The sequence below is a fragment of the Erinaceus europaeus genome, chromosome 7 (genome assembly GCF_950295315.1).
Source record: "Erinaceus europaeus chromosome 7, mEriEur2.1, whole genome shotgun sequence".
Lineage (NCBI taxonomy): Eukaryota > Metazoa > Chordata > Mammalia > Eulipotyphla > Erinaceidae > Erinaceus > Erinaceus europaeus.
In genome coordinates this window covers 92042755-92064487 of record NC_080168.1, presented here as the reverse complement: position 1 = coordinate 92064487, position 21733 = coordinate 92042755, and the positions used below count along the sequence as shown (strand labels likewise).

Genomic DNA, 21733 nt, shown 5'->3' with positions numbered 1-21733 from the left:
GCTTAACCAGCTGTGCTACTGCCTGACCCCCTGATCCCGTTTTCTTAAGGGGGCATGACAACAGGGAGGGAGACAGGTACAAAGTAGTGGAAGAGACCACAGCACTGAAGTGTCCTTCACTGTGGTGTGGTCTGGACTCAAACCTGAGTCCTGTGCGTGCCAACGTGGTACACTATCCAAATGAACTATTTCAAGGGCCCAGATATAAACTCTAGGCCTTACTTACATACTACTTATTGTAACTTCTAATTTACTGATAAAGTCCCAGAGACTTTGCATACTTTTTGCTTGCTTTGAAAACTACGTAAATAAATACAAGGTTATTTCCTGCCCTACTCCTATTAGGATAAAAACTTCCTACTAGGAGAAGTTTTTATCCTAGTAGATGAATCATGTCAATAATTACAAGGCAAGCTATTTCAGAAGTCTTGCTACAGCTTTTAGGTTTGTAAATTTGATAACTGTTGCTCAACTACTTTCCATAAACATATCCCAATATATAATTAGGGCTGGAAAAATCATTTTAGGGGCCAGGTGGTGGCGCACCCGGTTAGGCGCACATAATACTAAGTGCAAGACCTGTGCAAGCTCTGGGTTCAAGCCTGACTCCCCACCTGCAGGGGGGATACTTCACAAGCAGCGAAGCAGGTCTGCAGTTATCTATCTTTCTCTCCCTATCTTCCCCTCCTCTCTCAATTTCTCTGTCCTATCTAGTAGAAAAAAGGTCATTTTAAAATACTACTTTCTGGAACCCCGCTTCCCCTATTTTTTAAATTTGTGATTAATAGTGGGTTACATGACTGTAAGTTCACAGGATATAGCTCCACAGCACACCCACCACTAAAGCTCAGTGTCCCCGCACTCCCTGCTCCCAAAGTGAACCACCATAGTCCTCACAAAGTCTTAGAGTTTATTTGCTTCTGTTTTGAAAGGCACATTTTAAGAAGGATTTAAGAAAGAATTTTTAGAGCTACATGTGATGCCCTGCACCCAATTATTGAGCTGTTAGATAAGTATCAATGAAACAGACACTGGTTTTCTTGGGGGGAAAGATGCTCAGTGGATGTGCTTTTCTAGACCTTTATAGTCATGGGATGGATTTTCAAAGAGTACGGAGAATTATCCTTCAACTAGAGGATTTTTGAGTGTGTTATTCTGTTTACTGTCCATTGTGTCATCTTTGATTGACTATTGGTTAAATTAAGGGTATGCAGCTTAAAGATGTCTGGACTTCAGTGGTAATTTCATAAGAAAACCTCCTCCAGGAGAGTACACAAATGAATGAAATCTATTTTAGGAGTAGAAAGACATCAGACATTACTTATAATTTTCAAGTAAATAAGCAGTGACGTCTCTGATATTTAGCTTTGGCAGAATTTGATTTGTGAAAATGGGACACAACACCTTTCCCAGCAGATACTTTATTGTTTATTAGAAAGTCTTCTATTTTACTGGCATGTGTTTTGTTTTATAGAGTTTTTGGCAAAAAGGTATTAGAAAAGCAAGTAAATTACCACTAGGTTGTATATAATTTTATAAATAATTCTTTGGATATGGGTTCAAGACATTATAAAAGAAAGTGTGTAACTTAGAATTTTTTTTAAAGAATCAATTTCCTAGGGATTGAAACATTTAGAGTGCTTTTTCATGGTGTTATTGTTTGAATTACTTAAAAAAATTATTTAGACCTATTTCTGTGTCTCTTCAATTTGCTCTCCTGAGAAATAAATGGATAATGCTGCAATTTGGGAACAATTTAATTAAGTCAGTTCACATTGGAATGCTAGAAGATAAAATTCCTTAGGTCCAATCTTTTTTGAATTATAGAGACAGACAAGAAGTGAAGGTTTGCAGAGAGACATCTGTGTCTGGCTCCCCTCTTAGATGGGCAGGACCAGGGAGGCTAGTGAAGTGATGCTGAGGTTGAACCCACAATTAATTCTCCTGCTTTACTGCAATTTCTGCTTTCTAATAGGCATGAGGTGTGTCAGAAGCATTAACATTCTCAACCTTTGGCAATTAATTTGAGGGCTCATTCTGTTCAATTCATAATGCAGATTATATTTTATAATGTTTGCTAGGATTTGCTTATTTGCACATCTTAGAAGGTGTAGCTCATAAGCAGAATATTTAAAAGAGAACCTTTAAATCAGAACCCTGAAATTAAGCCAACATTTACTATAGGCAAAACTTACAGAAATGCAGAAACCATCCTATAACCACAGTTTGAGACCTATGTTTTTGGATAACTTTCACACAGTTGTTTGATTTGGCTACCCTGGCAAGCACTGAGAATGAAGATGTACTTTACAGCATCACAACTTTTTTGAAGACTACAAAGAAACACATAAAGATATATAAATACAAACACCCAAATAAGATGTAATATTCATGGAAAGTGTTTGTAAACATTAATGCTAATTTGTGGGCCAACATTGATTTTAAATGCATCCTTTAAATAGCTTTGATTTTCTGTCTGAAAGACAAAAGAGAACATTAATACCTATCACTCAGCAATTTTACGTAGCTGAATGTTAGTGCTTCTAAAAATGAGTCAATATTCATAACTTTCTATAAGTTGTAAGATTAAAGGAACAAATGGTCCCTTGAAGCTAAAGTTCTCATAAGTGTCAAGAAAAAAATTTTTTGTCTCATTTTAAGAGGAAAAGAACAGAAATCACAAAAGCCTTTTGAAAATAAATTAAAATGCTGTTGGTATATAATGTCATCCTGTTAATTGGGATCTATTTAATTTGGAAGTTGGAGTACAACAGATATGAAATTTGTTTTGATGCTTTACAAAAAATGTAAAAATTCAATATGTTTAGTATAAATATTGTAAAAATGAGCAGAGACTAAAATTAATGCCTGGAATTAAACTGTATTTTGTAGGAACCATTTGTTTGAACACAGATGTATAAAGAATTTTCTTAATAGCAACTAGCAACATTTTATTCAATTTAAACTAAAGGAAAATACACTTTTATTATTAAAGTTAAGTTGTAGTGTGATGGGAAACAGTCATAATGGTTACCAGGGAAGGAAGTTATTTCTTTATAATTTTGTTATAATACAGTTTAGGAATAAGGACTTGAGTGATGGCCATCCAGAAATTAGAGAGAGTACAATGGGATGAACACTTCCATTGCAAGGTTCTTTAATTTGCTTCTGGATTAAACCCACAGGAAACTGGCTATGTGTGAGAATGATGGAGAAATGCAAATAGCAAAAGGCATAAAAAAAAAAAAACCCAAACATTAGACTGCATCTCCTCAATTGGAAAGCACAATATTGCTTTTCAGAGACAAAGCATAAAATTTGCTCAAGTTGTGAAAGACCAAGGAGTTTAATTCTAAGGCATTTGCATCCTAACTGCAAGTATTTGATAGCTTCTATTCTATAAATATGATTTTAGCAAGCCTGTAAAATATTTTTTTAATTGTAGTTGTTGTGTGCCTCCAGTATAGATTACTGATAGTTTATGACATTCATATTAGAGGTCAAATATGGGGTCTTACTGCACATCCAGGGAAAATTACTTTTTGACTCACATATGGTCTAACCTCCACTTCTGAATAGGGAAGGAGTTCAGATATAGACATTTATACTTTCAAAGTGTCCAAATATTACACAAGGCTTTTTACTTGGTCGGAGATGCCTTCATAAATGCAATTTCAAAATTTATTTCTTCATCATACCACAAAAATCTCAGCAATAAATTCTAACAAGTTTAGGTGTTTCAAAGAGGAAAAGCCATTCTTTTCTTTAAAGCTAGTCAAAAGATTATTATAGCATCTTTAATATATACAAAATGTTAGGGAATACATAGCATACTTTTCTGTATATATTAAAAGCGTTGTTTCAACATACTATATTCGCTCCCTATTCCCTAATAACTGCAGAATTATTAATAAGTAGAGCAGCATAACAATACAAACTTAATCTAATGTTTAGAGTTAGCTGCATAGGAGACTAAATTAGATATGAGCACTTTTTCTAAACCAGGATTAAGCAGTGTTTTGAATTACTTGCATCAATTCTCATGGGACACTATTGAAGAAATGATCATACAGAATTAAGAAAATATTTTTCTTATGGAAAAATCATAAGTTAGAGCTTGCTACTTATGTTTTCCAAGATAAGCGTAGTGGTTTTCATATAAATGAGCATCAAGTTTTGTGTCAACTCCAATATTTTAAATCTGTGAGAAATGGTTCTGGTGTCCAGAATTTTTGATTGTGGAATTATGGCAACTATCTTCTGGGGAGACAGTTGTTTTCTTGGGAAAACAAAGAAATTGCTCTCCATATTTGACTTCCGGAGGCGGAGCTACAGAGCAGCACCAGCAGCTGTGTTTCTCTCTTCTCCTTGGTCAACTAGGAATACAAAAGGAGACCACCTGGGACCACAACAAGACAGGACTAGAACGACTTCAGGAACCCACTAAATCACTGGTGAGTGCAAACACCAGTGTGGCTCTTAAGACAGCAAGGAGCCTAGGGAGAGATTAAGTGGCTGGTAACAGTCCCACAGTTTACCAGTTGAGACACCACCTCCAGTCTGTTTCACCAAGAAAAAGACAGCTGAAGGGAGGAGAGCACTCCCCTAAGACTCACCAAATGCAATTGTGAGTCTCCATTGCTACTGCCCTTAGAATCTGAAGTGGGGGTGGGGGGGGCTGTGCTGACACCAGGGCCAGAGAACTAATGAGGAAACTTAGGAGAAGATCTATACTTTGGTGGCCTAATGGTAGGGCTGTGAAAGTCTCTTTGCATAACCACTGGATTATCTCTTCTCCACCCTGCTTTATCTCTTGGTCAGGAGTCAGTGATTAAGCTAAGAAGCCTATTTATAGTTTAAAAAACCCCAGGCTCCCATAGCCTACAGGGAAGAAAAAGAACAAAAGAGGCTTTTAAACTACTGAACTCCAACTCAGGGATTAAAATACTATTGAAACAAATGTCAATTTCCACAACTGTGAACGCTTTAATTACCTTGCTTAGACACAAGCCAATCTAGGCAAGAATGATCAGTAATTTGAAAAGTACTGAGAGAAGGAGCTCATAACATACTATATAAAATGATTAAATCAACAAGAAGAAATATTGGAGAAATGAACCAGGACAAGAGTCCAGATAAAAGAACCCCAAAGGGTGAAGCACAAAATAATGAGGTCAACATCCAAACACTGGTTAAGGAAATAATCACAGGAGTGAGTAAAGAATTTGAAAGAACTGTCATCAGAAATGCAGAAACAACAAATGAGACTCTGGAAGAAAACAGTATCAAGGTTAGTAGAGAGCTGAAAGCTGAAATAGCTAAGAACACAACTAGCTGAACAAACTAAAACATTATATATAGCAAACCTACAGCCAACATCATACTCGATGGTGAAAAAATAGAAGTATTTCATCTCAGATCAGGTACTAGACAGGGCTGCCCACTATCACCATTACTATTCAACAGTGTTGGAAGTTCTTGCCATAGCAATCAGGCAGGAGCAAGGAATTAAAGGCATACATATTGGAAGAGAAGAAGTCAACTCTCCCTATTTGCAGATGACATGATAGTATACATAGAAAAACCTAAGGAATCCAGCAAGAAGCTTTTGGAAATCATCAGGCAATACAGTAAGGTGTCAGGCTACAAAATTAACATTCAAAAGTCGGTGGCATTCTTCTATGCAAACACTAAGTTAGAAGAAGTTGAAATCCAGAAATCAGTTCCTTTTACTATAGCAACAAAAACAATATAATATCTAGGAGTAAACCAAAGAAGTGAAAGACTTGTATACTGAAAATTATGAGTCACTACTCAAGGAAATAGAAAAAGATACAAAGAAGTGGAAAGATATTTCATGTTCATGGGTTGGTAGAATTAACATCGTCCAAATGAATATACTACCCAGAGCCATATACATTTTTACTGCTATCCCCATCAAGATCCCAAGCACAATTTCTTAGCAGAATAGATAAATGCTAAAAATGTTTATCTGGAACCAGAAAAGACCTAGAATTTCCAAAACAATCTTGAGAAAAAAGAACAGAACCGGAGGCATCACACTCCCAGATTTCAAACTGTATTATAGGGCCATTGTCATCAAAACTGCTTGGTACTGGAACATGAATAGACACATTGTCCAGTGGAATAGAATTGAGAGCCCAGAAATGAGGCCCCACACCTATGGACATCTAATCTTTGACAAAGGTGCCCAGACTATTAAATGGGGAAAGCAGAGTCTCTTCAACAAATGGTGTTGGAAACAATGGGTTGAAACATTTAGAAGAATGAAACTGAATCACTGTATTTCACCAAATACAAAAGTAAATTCCAAGTGGATCAAGGACTTGGATGATAGACCACAAACTATCAGATACTTAGAGGAAAATATTGGCAGAACTCTTTTCCGCATAAATTTTAAAGACATTTTCAATGAAACGAATCCAATTACAAAGAAGACTAAGGGAAGCATAAACCTATGGGACTACATCAAATTAAAAAGTTTCTGCACAGCAAAAGAAACCACTACCCAAACCAAGAGACCCCTCACAGAATGGGAGAAGATCTTTAGATGCCATACATCAGACAGAGGCTAATAACCAAAATATATTAAGAGCTTGCCAAATTCAACCACGAGAAAACAAATAACCCCATCCATAAATGGGGAGAGGACATGGACAGAATATTCACCATAGAAGGTGAATATTCACCTTTTCCAGAAGGCCGAGAAACACATGAAAAAAAATGCTCCAAGTCTTTGATTGTCAGAGAAATGCAAATAAAGACAACAATGAGATACCACTTCACTCCTGTGAGAGTGTCATACATCAGAAAAGGTAGCAGCAGCGAATGCTGGAGAGGTTGCAGGGTCAAAGGAACCCTCCTACACTGCTGATGGGAATGTAAATTGGTCCAACCTCTGTGGAGAACTGTCTGGAGAACTCTCAGAGGCTAGAAATGGACTTACCCTATGGTCCTGTAATTCCTCTCCTGGGGATATATCCTAAGGAACCCAACACACCCATCCAAAAAGATCTGTGTACACATATGTTCTTAGCAGCACAATTAGTAATAGCCGAAACCTGGAAGCAACCCAGTTGTCCAGCAACATATGAGTGGCTGAGCAAGTTGTGGTATCTGCACAATGGAATATTATTATTGGGATGCATTGGATCGACCTTCTCGTGGTGCATCCCGTGAGTACCCATTCATTGGAGAAACTGACGATCCTTCCTAGCCGACTGAATCCACATGGATCCCAGTCACTTTCAAAGCCAGCAACAAGCAGCTCCTGACAGCTTTCAACCTGACGCTGTTGACTGGCTACGGAAGAAGGGCAAACGCTAGAAGAAGAAGAAGAAGATGGAATATTACTCACCAAAAAAAGTGGTGACTTCAGTGGATGGGCGGTGGCACAGCCAGTTAAGCACACGTGGCGCAAAGTGCAAGGACAGGCATAAGGATCCTGGTTTGAGCCACAGGCTCCCCACCTGCAAAGGCAGTGAAGCAGGTCTGCAGGTGTCTGTCTTTCTCCTTCCCCTGTCTTCCCCATTCTCTCCATTTCTCTCTGTCCTATCCAACAACTAGTGACATCAACAACAACAATAATAACCACAACAAGGCTACAACAACAAGGGCAACAAAAGGGGGGAAAAAAAAGGCCATAAGGAGCAGTGTATTCATAGTGCAGGCACTGAGCCCCAGCAATAACCCTGGAGGCAAAAAAAAAATGGTGACTTCACTGTTTTCCGCCAATCTTGGATGGATCGTGAAAAATTCATGTTAAGTGAAATGAGTCAGAAACAGAAGGATGAATATGGGATGATCTCACTCTCAGGCACAATGTGAAAAACAAGATCAGAAGAGCAAACACAAGTAGAACCTGAACTGGAATTGGTGTACGGCCCCAAAGTAAAAGATTCTGGGGTGGTTGTGGGGGAGAGTACAGGTCCAAAAAGGATGACAGAGGACCTAGTGAGGGTTGTATTGTTATATGGGAAACTGGGAAATGTGATGCATGTACAAACTATTGTATTTACTGTTGAATGTAAAACATTAATTCCCCAATTAAGAAATTTAAAAAAAAGGAAACTGCTCTTCATCTGAGTTTTTACCACACTGTTTTCAAAGACTACCTTTAACACTGTAGAGGGGACAAAAAAAAAAAAATCAAAACCCTATATATTTTTATTACTGGCTAACCCACAAGGTGGCACTAAAGAGAAAAGTGACAAAAGTGAAGATCACAGTCAATTTCTTTATTAAATCAGTTCTGTAGTGATCGATCATCCCTATTTTAATATGCTACTCAGAATTATTATTTTCAAGTTCATTGATTTTTTTTTTCCTACAGACTGGTTTAGAGTAAAATAAATTTAATTTAATCAGGCAGCTAGCTATTTTCAAGAGTTAGTAGTTTGACTGAATTTGCCTCCATCATTTGATGTTGGTGGAAAGTTGCTTTTTCCAGATGCAGAATTCATGACCATAGTATGGTTATAAAGTATGACCATTTTTTCTTTATGTTTCTTGACACCAGTGCAGCATTAATCAATACTGCACTATTTATTTGTTTACATATTTTTATCTATTTTATTTTAATGAGAAATAGTAGATACAGAGGAAAAGATACCAAGAGACAGAAAGGGGACCAGAACACTGCTCAGTTCTGGCTTATGGTTGTGCTGGGGATTGAACCTGGGACCTCAGAGCCTCAGGCTTGAAAGGCTTTTGCATAACCATTATGCTATCTCCCCAGCTCAACACCACTATTTATAGAATAACTGTATTTAGAACTTTGATATTTGTGACAATAACATACAGAGGACTTTCATTTTTTTTCCAAGGGAAAGACATTTTAAATAAAGTCTAATATCTTCAATTCCATGAATAATTCCTGGATCCCATGACATATATTTCACTTTCAAGGAATCTGGAGAGTACTTCCTGTATGTAGTCCTGCAAGTAAAGAGGAAAGGAGATCTTTGTAGTGTTACATGGTGGGTGGGCCTCAGGTCTCTCTAATCTGTGCACCTGATTACCAGCCAGAAGGTTTTGCTTGACACTGTAACTCAAACAGTAAAAAAAAAGGGTCTTTTTTTTTTTTAGTTCACGAATAAGAAGATATTTATCATCCATAAGCCTAAAATTTTTAAAAGATTAACTTTATTTAATTTTATAGGACAGAAAGAAATTGGGAAGGAGGATAGAGAGATAGACACCTGCAACTCTGTTTCACTGCATGTGAAGCTTTTCCCTTCCAGGTGGGAGCCAGGGGCTTGAATCTGGGTCTGTGCTCATGGTAACATGTGCATTTAACCAGGTGAGCCACTGTCCAGCACTGACAAGCTTAAATCTTAAAGAGGAATAAAGAGGAACATGGTTGATCTATTGTTTTTTTAGTTTCAAAGTAGGAATTCAGTGAGTTGAAAAACAGTGAAATTAGATGTCTTACTATATACTGTTAATGACTAACATATAGATTCAGAAAAACTATCATATATTTTACATTATTAAGCAGAGTAAAATTATTTTTCAAAAATGCATATACAGGTATATAAATTAGTGATTAGTAATATTTCACTCAGAGACTTTTCCCAAATTCCTCTTGATCAGTACATTTACAATAATTAGCTGCTACTAAAATTTATATTTGATTTTATTTATTTTGGATAGAAACAGAAAGAAATTGAGAAGGAAAAGGAAGATAGGGCGAGACACCTGCAGCACTGTTTCTCTACACATGAATCTTCTTCCCTGCAGAAAGGGGGTCCGGGGACTTGAACCTAGGTTCTTTTCTCTTTTTTTTTAATTTTTATAATTTTGTTTTTTATTTTTTATTTATAAAAAGGAAATATTGACAAAACCATAGGATAAGAGGGGTACAACTTCGTACAGTTCCCACCACCAGACCTCCATATCCCACCCCTTCCCCTGATGGCTTTCCTATTCTTTTACCCTGTAGGAGTATGGACTCAAAGTCATTGTGGGTTGCAGAAGGTGGAAGGTCTGGCTTCTGTAATTGCTTCCCCGCTGAACATGGGTGTTGACTGGTTGGTCCATACTCCCAGCCTGCCTCTCTCTTTCCCTAGTGGGGAAGGGCTCTAGGGAAGCGGAGCTCCAAGGCACATTGGTGGGGTTGTCTGATAGCTTTCCTATTCTTTAATCCTGTGGGAGTATGGACCAAACCTAGGCTCTTGCACACTGTCACATCTGTGCTGTACTGAGTGTGCCACTGCTCAGCTACTAAGAATTCAAAACCCAAGGGGCCCAGGCAGTAGCCCACCCGGTTGAGCACACATGGTGTGAAGAGCAAGGCCTGGAGCAAGGGTCCAGGTTTGGGCCCCCGGCTTCCTACCTGCAGAGGTGTCGCTTCGCAAGCGCTGAAGCTGGTCTGCAGGTGTCTTTCTCTCTTCTTTCAATTTCTGTGTCCTATGCAACAATAACAGTAACAACAACGGAAAACGATGGCTTCCAGGAGCAGTGGATTCCTAGTGCAGGCACCAAGCCCCAGCGATTACCCTGGAGGAAAAAAAAATTCAAAACCCTGTAATCACTTATTTTGATGAGCTATAATGACAAACATTTATATGTGAAACAAATGTCTACCTAATAAATAAATACACATTTGAAGAGAGGAAAATTTTAGTAAGTGGAAATGAGTAAATAAGTGATTGAACAAAGGAAAACATATGTACTTAAATGAAGCTTATGAAAAAAAAATAAAGTAGGGTACTTTTTATGTCTTTATGCTATTTTGCATTAATATCTAGATAAATATTCCTTGAAGTAGATATTTTTGTGGTTTGGAAGAGGTCAGGCACTATTCAAATCAGGGAAGTGAGCTGGGGTCAAAGACACATTCTTTTTTAGACTTTATTTATTAATGAGAGAGATAGGAGGAGAAAGAGAAAGAACCAGACACCACTCTGGTACGTGTGCTGCTAGGGATTGAACTCAGGACCCCAGGCTTGAGAATCCACTGCCTTATCCACTGAGCCACCTCCCAGACCACCAAAGACACATTCTTTTAACACATTTTTAAATGGCAAGAATTCTAAGTCATGTAAACTACTTGTTCTGCAGTATGAACATACTCTGTAGTTAATGCTTTCAACTATTAACTCAGGTTGAATAATATTCTTTGCCCTTTCTATTATTAATTTATAAAACTTTAATTATTGTGCTACTCAGGGTAATACTATATTTCCTTCTATTCATTTTATTTAGTGAACACTCAGATAACACCATGTGCCAGGCACTATACCCACTAGTGACGGTGAAGCCTGCACACAAGGATGGCACTGACTTCATGATTTCTGTAGCTAAGATCAGTTATGCAATTGAGTAGTTTACATCTGGCTTATCATGCCAGGAAGTGGTATGTCAAAATGAGGAGTTATACAGTTAGGAGGTATCACTGCCAAATGTGGAATGCCTGCTCTGCCACCTATAATTAGATGACATCAGTTTCCTCATTTGTCAAATGGGACAAATAATATCATTGCTCATCTCATAGGTTCACTTTCACGTTTGAGTAAGGTAATCTAAAGGGCTCAATAAATACTTGGCACAAAGTAGGTCTTTATAAATTCTTAGCTGTTGTCAGCAAAATGTCAATAGCTTACTTACTTGGAGAGTGCTACTTTGCCATGTGGATAGGGCGTGGCTCCTACCAATATTTGATGCTGTGATAGATCTCTTTGTCTTTATCTCTCCTCCCCATCTAAAAATGTCAGTTTTAGAGTAGTAGAATCCAAGAGATGACTCATGACTCCCCTCTCAAAAAAAAAAAAAGAAGAAGAAGAAGAAGAAGAAGAAGAAATTTCTGCTACTGTTATTACCAATTCTTCCCACCACATATATCTGGAAATATGGATTCTGAACAACTTAAAAATTCATGGTAAAACGATATTGGTATATTTACTGTGTCCATTTCTTGGACTACTAGGCAAATTGACTAGTTCAGCTGAAACATATCCAGAAACAGAATTTCTCTTCTATTTGTAGAATTTGGTGTATATTTTATATTTTGTTTGCAGGTTTCATGAATAAGCTGTAAACATTTCCATGATATATTCCTTGCCTTTTTATGGGGCTTTCATACTGAGATCATAAATCAGAGCCCACAGCAAACATTGAAAAGTTTTAACCTAGCATTAGAGCTTACAAATAACAATACACCTTTCTCGAGATCCTGATTTTCTCCTCTCTGTTTATAAAATTTAATGCTGGAATTGGGAACGACATTGTGGATATTTGATTATGCTTCTCCTTATAGCTACCCCATAGAGAACTATTTTTCATGTTCTGTGACTTGTATTGGTGTAATAATTATGAGGCCTTTCTAGGATTAAACATATGTAGAAAAACATTAGTAGATTAGGGAGTTATAAAAGCAACTTTTTACATGAGTATAAAAGTAAGAATTTAGATAACTTACAGTCAGATTAATCATAAGCTTGACAAAATACTTAAATCATGTGTCAATTATAGTTGGCAAACTGCAGACATCATGGAATTGCACTGCCTCATTTATGGTTAATTTTGAACAATTCTTCTCTTTCTATCTTAAAGAGTTTGAAGGTTGTTCTTAGAAGAGACCTCCTCAACTTTGTTGCCAGATGTAGAGGCTAAATTATCTGAAAATTTAAATGGTGCAGTGTAAACATTTTAATAGGGTTTGCAATACTGTGAATTTCCACAAATAAAGAAAGGTGATCAAATTATCAAGATTTCAGATTTCAAACTGCTTTTTTATCACTGCCACATGGAGGCACCAGTTTAGCTGATAAACAGTGACTCCTGCCACTCATTATCACTGCTCTCCAAAGAAGCCTCCAATTGATAGTTTTCACTGCCAGATAACAGGGATTTATTTATATATCTGTCCTCAGCTTCCCTCCCCGCCCCCCTTGTATTTTTATAAAGTCTCTTTACCCATTAAACTTAGTTTTTCATGAATTGATTTTGCTTCTCAAGACTAATTAAAGTCCTCTGAGAATATTAAAGGATGAGTATAATATACAAGTTTTGGAGTTTCTTTCAGACTGTTTGAGAACTGGAAGAGACCTTTGAGGTTACCTACTCTAACTCCTGCACATTAGCACAACATGAAACCAAGTCCATTAAGCAAGTAGGTTAGGATAATGTTGAGGTGAGAGCAGATATATATCTAGTTCTTTCTTTTGAGCCAAACTACTTCTGAATGTGAAGTGGTAATCACCTTTGAAGGGGCTGAGTACTTAAGGACAATTAAGCTGTGCCTCAGCATACAAACCAGTGTGAAAAAAAAAGAAGAAAAATACAGTTTCATTGTAAACAAAGGATAAAGACTGTGAAGCCAGTGCAGTCATACTGAAAATAGTTCATTTTGGTTACTTACAGGGACAAGGTGTAGACTTAACAGTAACATCTGTCCAGCTTCTTGTATTTTAAATTCTAAGACTATTTTCAGCTTTACAAGTCCCTCAATCAACATTGGTCACAAAAAGCCTTTAAAGATATTTATTTAGCTTAACAAATGCCAGAAGATTTTTCCAACAAGGAATATGCTTCTGAGGGAAGTATCAAACACTTTGCAAAGTTTTTTCCATTGCATGTCTCTAGCTTTGCTAACTGAAGCTATTTATAATATAATGACCTGCAGTGTACTTATAGGAACACTAAATGAGTCATCTCTTTAATAGTCTTATTAGGTACATAATCTGACACACACCCCCCATTTTTGTTTGTTTGCTCTGTTTTTAGTTAGAAGGTAAAACAAACATTCTCTAGGAAAATTGCTATTAATAGTTATTCTACTAAAATATATACTTCTTGGATTGGTGGGGGAGGTGTGCCAAGTATTTTCAGAAATTAAAAAAAAAAAAGAAAAGAAAATTCATTGGGTTCCTCATAATTGTATGACAGGATGACATATGTATCTACTTGACTTTGGCATTGAGCATGTTGGGTAAAGTTTCATTTTAGGAGAATCATTGCTTTATGTGTTGTGTTCACTATGTACTAATAAGCTGTGTCTACTCCACTTGTTTCTTAAAAAGAACCCACTTACTAATTAAGTTACAGTTAGAGAGTTTACTAATTGTATTAAGTTTTTGAACTCTTTGTTGTTGCCAAAAACTTTGTTAGTTGAAAAATTATTATTTTTCAAAACTATGTAAACACATTGATAATGCATAAAGATCAGTGTAAGTTTTCTTTGACTCTTCTTGATTGATATAATTTTAAAGAAAGGTCTTAAAGACACTGTACAGGGTAACCTCTTCACTTAGCCAGTTATTCTCACAAGTTGAGGGGTGATTCCAGATAAACTTTATGCTTGAAAGAAGTTGAATAGATGGACTTTATTATTTTTAAACCAATAATCTTAAATTGCCAGATGAGTACCTTGAGGTCAGAGAAATCTGGCAGCCCACTAAGAGGTATGGCTGGCTCTTTTTTTCTGCCTGTACTTACTATATTTCCTGATTCTGTGAAAACTTACAAACTCAAACTCAACTCTTAAAATGTATACAGCTAGATACATATGGACATCAAGAGCATAGAGATTTAAAAACAGAGCAGAAAAAAGTAACTTGAACAGAATGTGGCATTTCCCTTGGTCTGTTGCTAATGGCCCACATACAACATGCTAAAAAAAAAAGTTCCATCCTGCCACTTCTTTTCATCATCATCTAAAAATGACTCAACTGGACAATTAGGATGTATAATGTATCCCACTTGGGAATACATGGCAACAAGCTTCATTGAACAAGGCAGTGTTTTCTGTGGTTGTCAGGCTAAAAATTGATGTGCCATGTTTTAACAATCAAATACAGTATTTTTATTTTATAATTTTAGGACTCTTAAGTCAACAGCACTAATTTTTTTGTAAGAAAATTTATGATGCTGAGTTTTTTAAAAAACTCTCTTCAGGATTTGAAGATGTGAAACATGTAAAAGGCAGTGATTTCATTTTCTTTATTCTGATTTTCATTTTATTTTGACTTTGCAGTCCACCTCATTGCTTATTAAAAACCAGACTCTTGCCTTTTTACTGTTACCTCTGGGGTGGTTTTTTGAATAGTGTTCCAATTACAGTTCTTCATCCAAATTGAAAGGATGGGCGTATCACTTATACTCATACATAGTGTATACAATATTGAAAACTTCACTAAACTCTGATGAGAGCTGGTAACTAGCCAATGTTGTAGACACTTGTTCCTATCAGCAAACACTTTCCACTGATAATTGCTATGAAAAAGTTTAAACAACTTTTATGATGACATTGGAAACTGTTAACAAAAAGACAAAAGTAGCCAGCCGTGGCTAGGGCAGGTGAAAGGGCAGTCATATATTTATTTATTCACCGCTCTAGTAATTCTAAAGTAGTGGGGCTCAGATTCCCAGTTTTGTTCTGTCTCAAGTTTTTGATCCTGAATGTCACACTGTTGACGTTATATTTCAATCCATTCTGCCATCTAAAAATAGAAATTACCAGAAAGGGTGGAGAGATCTCTTTTGCCTTTACTTCAGAGGATCCTAATGCTTCACTGATAACCATTATTTTAGTACTACACACCTGAACACACCACACAGTATGATATATGTAGTCAAGCTTTGGAGAATTTATTTCAATTTACATACAATCCTCCAAATCCTCGGGCGAGCTTGATGTGGTATCTGACAGCTCCAGCTCCCTAGAAGGATCATAGCTGAGCTCTAGGTGTTAATAGCCAAGGGCTCCGGTTCCAATGATCCCTCCCAGGAGGCGTAGTGGGGCTAAGGAGTCGGGAAGAGGGGTGACTGTGGGGCTTGTTGTGCTGAAGATTTACAATGTACTTCTTGCAGGCGGTTCAGCAACCCCCTCTGTGGCTGTGGGTGTCTGGTGTGACAGAGCGGAGAAAAGCTCTCTAATCTCCCAGCGCCTGCCTCTGCCTCTCCCCTCCCTCCTGCCTTTCCTGCCTCCTCGCGCGCTCTCGCTCTCTCCTTTGCCTTTCTCTCGGGGAGTCCCAGTCCCTGAATGCAGTCAGAGTAGCACTGCCCATCTAGACCTGGAGCCTGTGTGTGTACACACACACACGCGCGCGCGCACACACACATACACACATGCACACGCACTCACACACACAAGCACTCTGGCTCTCCCCTCGGGGATACCGAGCCAAGCCATAGCTTCATCTACCTGAAGGGGATGGCCCGGCTGGACACTTCTTGCTCACTTGTCATCCGCGGAGGTCAGAGAGACGTCGGAACGCGGGAGCCTGGCTGTCGGGTCTGCGAGCCTGCCGCCACCGCTGCTTAAAGTGTCCAGGGCGGAGGAGAGAGAGAGAAAGAGAGAGAGCGACTCTGCGCGCGGCACCGCGGCCCTGGGACTTGTCCCGGCTGCCTCTGCGCGGGTCGCTTCCTCCCCACCGTCCTCCGGCTCCTGCCTGCGGGGTGTAAAGCTCAGGAGCCGCCGCCGCCGCGTGCACATCCCAGCCTGAGGACGGAGCGCCGCGGGAGGAGAGAGCGCGCGGAAGCCCTAACTTCCCTCTGCGCCGCTCCGGCTTCTCTGCAGCCGAGGACCCGCCGGGAGGCTCCGGCCACCGCGTGGCGCAGGGGGCGGAGGCGGCGGAGGCGGCGGAGGCGGCGGGAGCCCCGGCGCCGGGCCGACTAGTCGCTTGCAAGTTGGGCGCGTCCCAGCGCTCGCCGCCCCGCGCCCCGGCCGCGGGTGCACCGGGAGAGGCGGGGCCGATGGGGGGCGCCGAGATTGCAGACGCCCGCGGCCAGAGCCCGTCTTAAAAGCGCCCCGGAGCCTCTCCAGGGGCCAGCGCACTCGGCCCGCGCGCGCTCTCTGATGCCCGGCGCGGCGGCGGCGGCCCGGGTGGCCCGCCCGCGGGGGGCGCCGCAGGGGGCGGGGGAGGAGGGAGGGGAGGAGGCGGTGTGATGGCCCTGGACGGTGAGCGGGGGGAGCAAGAGGAGGAGAAGAAAAAGAAGAAGAAGAAAAAGAAGAGGAAGAAGAAGGAGGAAGAGGAGGAGGAGGGGGCCAAGAGCAGCTCACCCTTCGCGGCCACCATGGGCGAGAACGACGCCGCTCACCGGGCCGGCGGCAGGGGGCTGTCGGACCCGTGGGCAGACTCCGTAGGGGTGCGACCCCGAACCACCGAGCACCACATCACCGTGCACAAGCGACTGGTGCTGGCCTTCGCCGTGTCCATCGTGGCGCTGCTCGCGGTCACCATGCTCGCCGTCCTGCTCAGCCTGCGCTTCGACGAGTGCGGGGCGAGCACAGCACCGGGCGCCGACGGCGGTCCCGCGGGCTTCCCTGCGCGGGGCGCTAACGAGAGCTCCCCGGGCTCGACCCGGCGCAACCACCACGCAGGTGAGGACTCCCCGCAGCCCGAGACGGCGGGGGAGGCCACCCCTGGGTCTCCGAGCGCCCAGCCACCGTCGGAAAAGGAGCGGGAGCAGTGGCAGCCATGGACGCAGCTGCGCCTGTCGGGCCACCTCAAGCCCCTGCACTACAATCTGATGCTCACCGCCTTCATGGAGAACTTCACCTTCTCGGGGGAGGTCAACGTGGAGATAGCGTGCAGGAACGCCACCCGCTACGTCGTGCTGCACGCTTCCCGGGTGGCGGTGGAGAAAGTGCAGGTGGCTGAGGACCGGGTGGCCGGGGCAGTCCCCGTGGCTGGCTTTTTCCTCTACCCGCAGACCCAGGTCTTGGTGGTGGTGCTGAACAGGACCCTGGAAGCGCAGAGGAATTACAACCTGAAGATCATCTACAACGCCCTGATAGAGAACGAGCTCCTGGGCTTCTTCCGCAGCTCCTACGTGCTCCATGGGGAGAGAAGGTAAGAGGGAGGCGGTGCCGGGGTCTGCCCCACCCCGCCAGGCAGCTGGTACTGTGGGGCTGCAGGCGACCCTGGGGACCCGGCGGGCTTCACTCACTCGGGGAAGAGGGGTGGTGGTGGTGGGGAAGGCAGCGAAGGTGGGGTAGGACCATCATCAAACTGAGCCCTTAGGCGTGTGTCTTGCAGAAGCCTGGGCTCCCACTGCTAAGAACTCCACAAACTTAGCAGCGCCAAACTGAGGATGCTGCCCCTTCCTCCAACCCGCCTCCCGTAAAGTTCCTTAGTCAGTTGGTCCAACAGACCTTTATATATAGATATATATGTATTTAATGGCAAAATGTAATCTGAGAGATGGCAGGATGACACCTAAAACCTTAATAGACTACTACTATTCAGGCAAAGTATCAGGATACAGAAGACTAGGGCAATATGAGAGTGTGTGTGTGTGTGGGGGGGGTGTCAGGCAAAATAGCTCCCTCCTTTTCCCCAGCGCCTCTCTTTGCCTAGTATCTGGTGGGCGCTGAGCAGAGGATGGGTTTTTTGGCAATATCAAGTTTTTCAAAACTGCAAGTAGAGCGGGTTCAGGTAACTCATTAGGGGGTTCTGCAGGTGGTGGTGGTGGGGGGCGCCAGCTCCATGGACAAACCCTAGGAGACATGTCCTTGCAGGTGCTGCCAGTTCTCTCCTAATGCAGAATGCCTTCAGTGGCTTGTTCCTGAGTTAAAGCTACTGGAAATGACTCCAGTGGTGAAAAGAGGGAAAGCTAGCGACCAGTCTCAGATATTTTCTTAATGAGTGCAGTGTGCTTTTTAGTTGTGGGCAGTATTGGACTGAAGGGCTTCTCATCACTTTTTTTTTTTTTTAACTCTGACGTTATAGTCTAAGAAATCTAAGTTCAAATTCCAGCTGAGACACTAGCTGTGGTGAGGGTTGAGAAAACTGATTAAGTCTACAGCTCTTTAGTACTTTTAGGGCTTATTGGCTTTGGTAAAATAGTTTGACCCCAAGAGTAAACTGTGGCATAAGGTTGTTACCACTTCTTGTTTTTCCCATGGAGAAATAGAAGTCCGGAGAAGTCAAATGACTTATCACCTGGTGAACTCACAAAGCAGAGGTTTAGACCCAGGTTGTTTGACTCAAGAGTTCATAATTTTAGTTAACTTGGGAATAATAATGATAACAACAACAGTGGTGTTTTAGGATTGTTGCAGGTGTCCATGAATGAATGCATTAAAAAAACCCATGCCTGGCACCGTAGAGTGTCCAGCATAAGTGTTAGCTCTTAGGAGTGAATAGTGGTATGTTCTTGAATGGAACATGAAGGCATGTTTTTGAATGAGTAAGCAAATGAGTCTTGCGGTTTGTTCTTACCCATTGCATTCAAAAGCACTTTGCTTAAGTAAATGACGATAGGACTTGGACACAACCAGAATTAAATTAAAAATGAAATAGACAGTGTTAGAAATAGAGGCAGGTTGCAGTTCAGTAAAGATACCAATTGCAGGAAACAACACCCTTGGGGCCCCCCCCCCCACTACTCAAGGTTCAGAGTAGTTCAGGGTACTTGAGGTTAACAGGTGTGTTAGTGGAGAGGAAGAACTGGAACTTGAGTTTTATGATCTCTGAACCGGTACTCATTGTGTTTCAGGGGAAGTTGACAAAATTTCAGTGTGTTATGGGGGAACACAAAAGTTTTGTTATTTATAGAGTGCTATGAAGTAATCTCATTTAAATAAATTACCCAAATGCTGACTAGTTGCATGATAGTGCCTCCTATAAGTGCATGTATAAATTATTCACTCTCAGATTCCTAAAATCAGATGTGGACAATTTAATTATCCCTCCACCACAGATTCCTCTTCCTACAACATTTGTTAGAGAATAGAGATTAAAATTGGTCTTTTGAACCTATAGCCAAGCCTACTGTGGGGGAGAAAGCAAAGAAGGCAAATTTGCATGTTGTGTTTAGAAACAAACTTGTTATGTCCAAATATCAATAGTGGGAGTTGCTGTGCTGAAAGACATGCTCCCAACAAACCCAGTTTCTTTGAGCCATGCCAAAATACATTTGGAGGAACTGAGCTTGCTTTGGTCATTGCTTCCGAATTAATATAGGACTCTTGAAAAAGACCAGCTGTTTCTGCTTGACCCATAACTGATTTTTGTACCCCTAGTGCATATTTATATTTAACTTCTCCCTTCAATTTTCCCCAAACATGTAAGTAAGTTGGCTGAAAGTTTGACCCAGTGTACATGTGGCTAAACTTTGCTATCCCAATGGAAATGCAAGGTTAGGTGTTTTTGGAGATCACAGGATGACTGTATTTCTAAACTGCTTTTTAGAGAAAGCCTTTACCCCTGGTTTTCCTTTTCTTTAAAAGCAGAGTGAATATAACAGTTTTTAATTGATTCTACAGGAGTTGTTAAGGCAAAGGAAACCTAATAAATTGTTTCACAATCATATCAACTTTATGTGTATTAAATGTTTTTTTTTTTTCCTTTTGGATGTTACGATGATTATTTGAAGAATTCTTACACTTGCCAGTATCAGGATCTCAACTAAGGTTAGGCTTTTATTTGTGAGATATTGCCCTGAAAGTGCAGTGCCAATTGACATTTTAAAATGCAATTTCCAAAGGGATACAGATGCAGAAGATATTTCACTTGATTAATGATTAAACTTCTTGGTCTTTTGTTAAATCATGATTTTTACCAATTTAATTATTGGACAATTTCTGTAGTAAACATAAATATTCAGTCTGTCACAGGGGAGTTACACTGAGGTAACTGAAATATTTAATACTGCAGTTCAGTCCACCTTATTAAACCTATAAAGAAGCCGTAATGGAATATCCAACCAACTTTACTGATACCTGTCTAGGGGCAGTGTGGAAATGCACCATAGTGACAGTAAAAATTCTATTAATCAGTATTTCCTTGATAACATGCTATTGGAATTGACTGCTCAACTTTTATTCCTCCACTTATTCCTCAGAGGGCAGGAAAATTTGATTTCTCTATGAGCTGTATACCGTCAACTCTTGGAAGAGTCTATCCTCCACCAGATGTTAGAGGGTGTCTGGCTTTGTCCTTCAGGGAGAGAGAGAGGACTTAACCTTTCCTGACTTCATGCTTTGGGGGAGGAAGGTTAGAAGACAAGCTCTCCACTGAAGCCCAAGCTTCCTCTACTGGAGTCAGATCGTACACAAAGTTGATCAGTTGACTAGAGGGAAAATTCATCACTTGTTGAATATGGCAAATCAGTAAATTCGCTTAATTTTGACATGTTTACGCACAGTAGTAAATTTTCTTCACTAGATAGAACAGGTTTTCATCTTTTCCCCAAGTAGGTGTAGAGGAGGCAGGTAAACAGAGTATATATTTATGCCACAATATTCTGTAGTAGAATATACTTGCTTAGAAGTAGGTGCAGTGTTCATTTACCTGAAGTAACTGCTGTTTTTGAGTGGCCATATGGTGAGTATCCCCATGTTCAAAGTAGGGTACCGGTAATTTGCATCCAGATGGCTGGATTGAAAGAGGAAATTTACCCAAAGTAAATGAACATTTTATTCCCTTCCAAAGGGAGACTGTTTTTCTTTGACAAACTTTGTTTGGGTCTACAGCATACCACTATGACAGAGAGAGTGAAAATAGGAGATCTTTTTCTAAAAAAAAAAAAAAAAAAAAAAAAAATTGCTTAGAGAGAAATCATGATCCCCAAGTAAAATGGGAAAATAACCTGTGGTTTTCAAAAATATTTGGAGAAAATAGACTAAAAAATCTTGTAGTGTACAGAGGATTTTATGGGTGGCCATTTGATCTGTTGTAGGAATAGCATACATGGTTTGATGCCTTGTACTTTTTGTGGAATGAATTAATAGTTGTAATATTTAACAATAACACCCACCCAT

At 40.4% G+C, this 21733-nt stretch overlaps 1 protein-coding gene and 1 long non-coding RNA gene across 2 annotated transcripts in view; one reads left to right on the top strand and one right to left on the bottom strand.

Annotated features, from left to right (window-relative positions):
- Positions 1–8243: 8243 nt before the first annotated feature.
- Positions 8244–16609, bottom strand: LOC132539466 (uncharacterized). Its single transcript, XR_009550777.1, has 3 exons — positions 16169–16609; positions 10358–10521; positions 8244–8958 (listed from the first exon to the last, which is right to left on the bottom strand). It is a non-coding gene; the product is annotated as an uncharacterized LOC132539466 (long non-coding RNA).
- Positions 16610–16911: 302 nt separating this feature from the next.
- LOC132539347 (thyrotropin-releasing hormone-degrading ectoenzyme-like) overlaps positions 16912–21733 on the top strand; it is a 271667-nt gene continuing 266845 nt past the window's right edge. The window contains exon 1 of the mRNA XM_060193519.1: positions 16912–17819. Coding sequence (XP_060049502.1) covers positions 16912–17819 — 908 coding nt within the window. The remainder of the gene's footprint in view (positions 17820–21733) is intronic.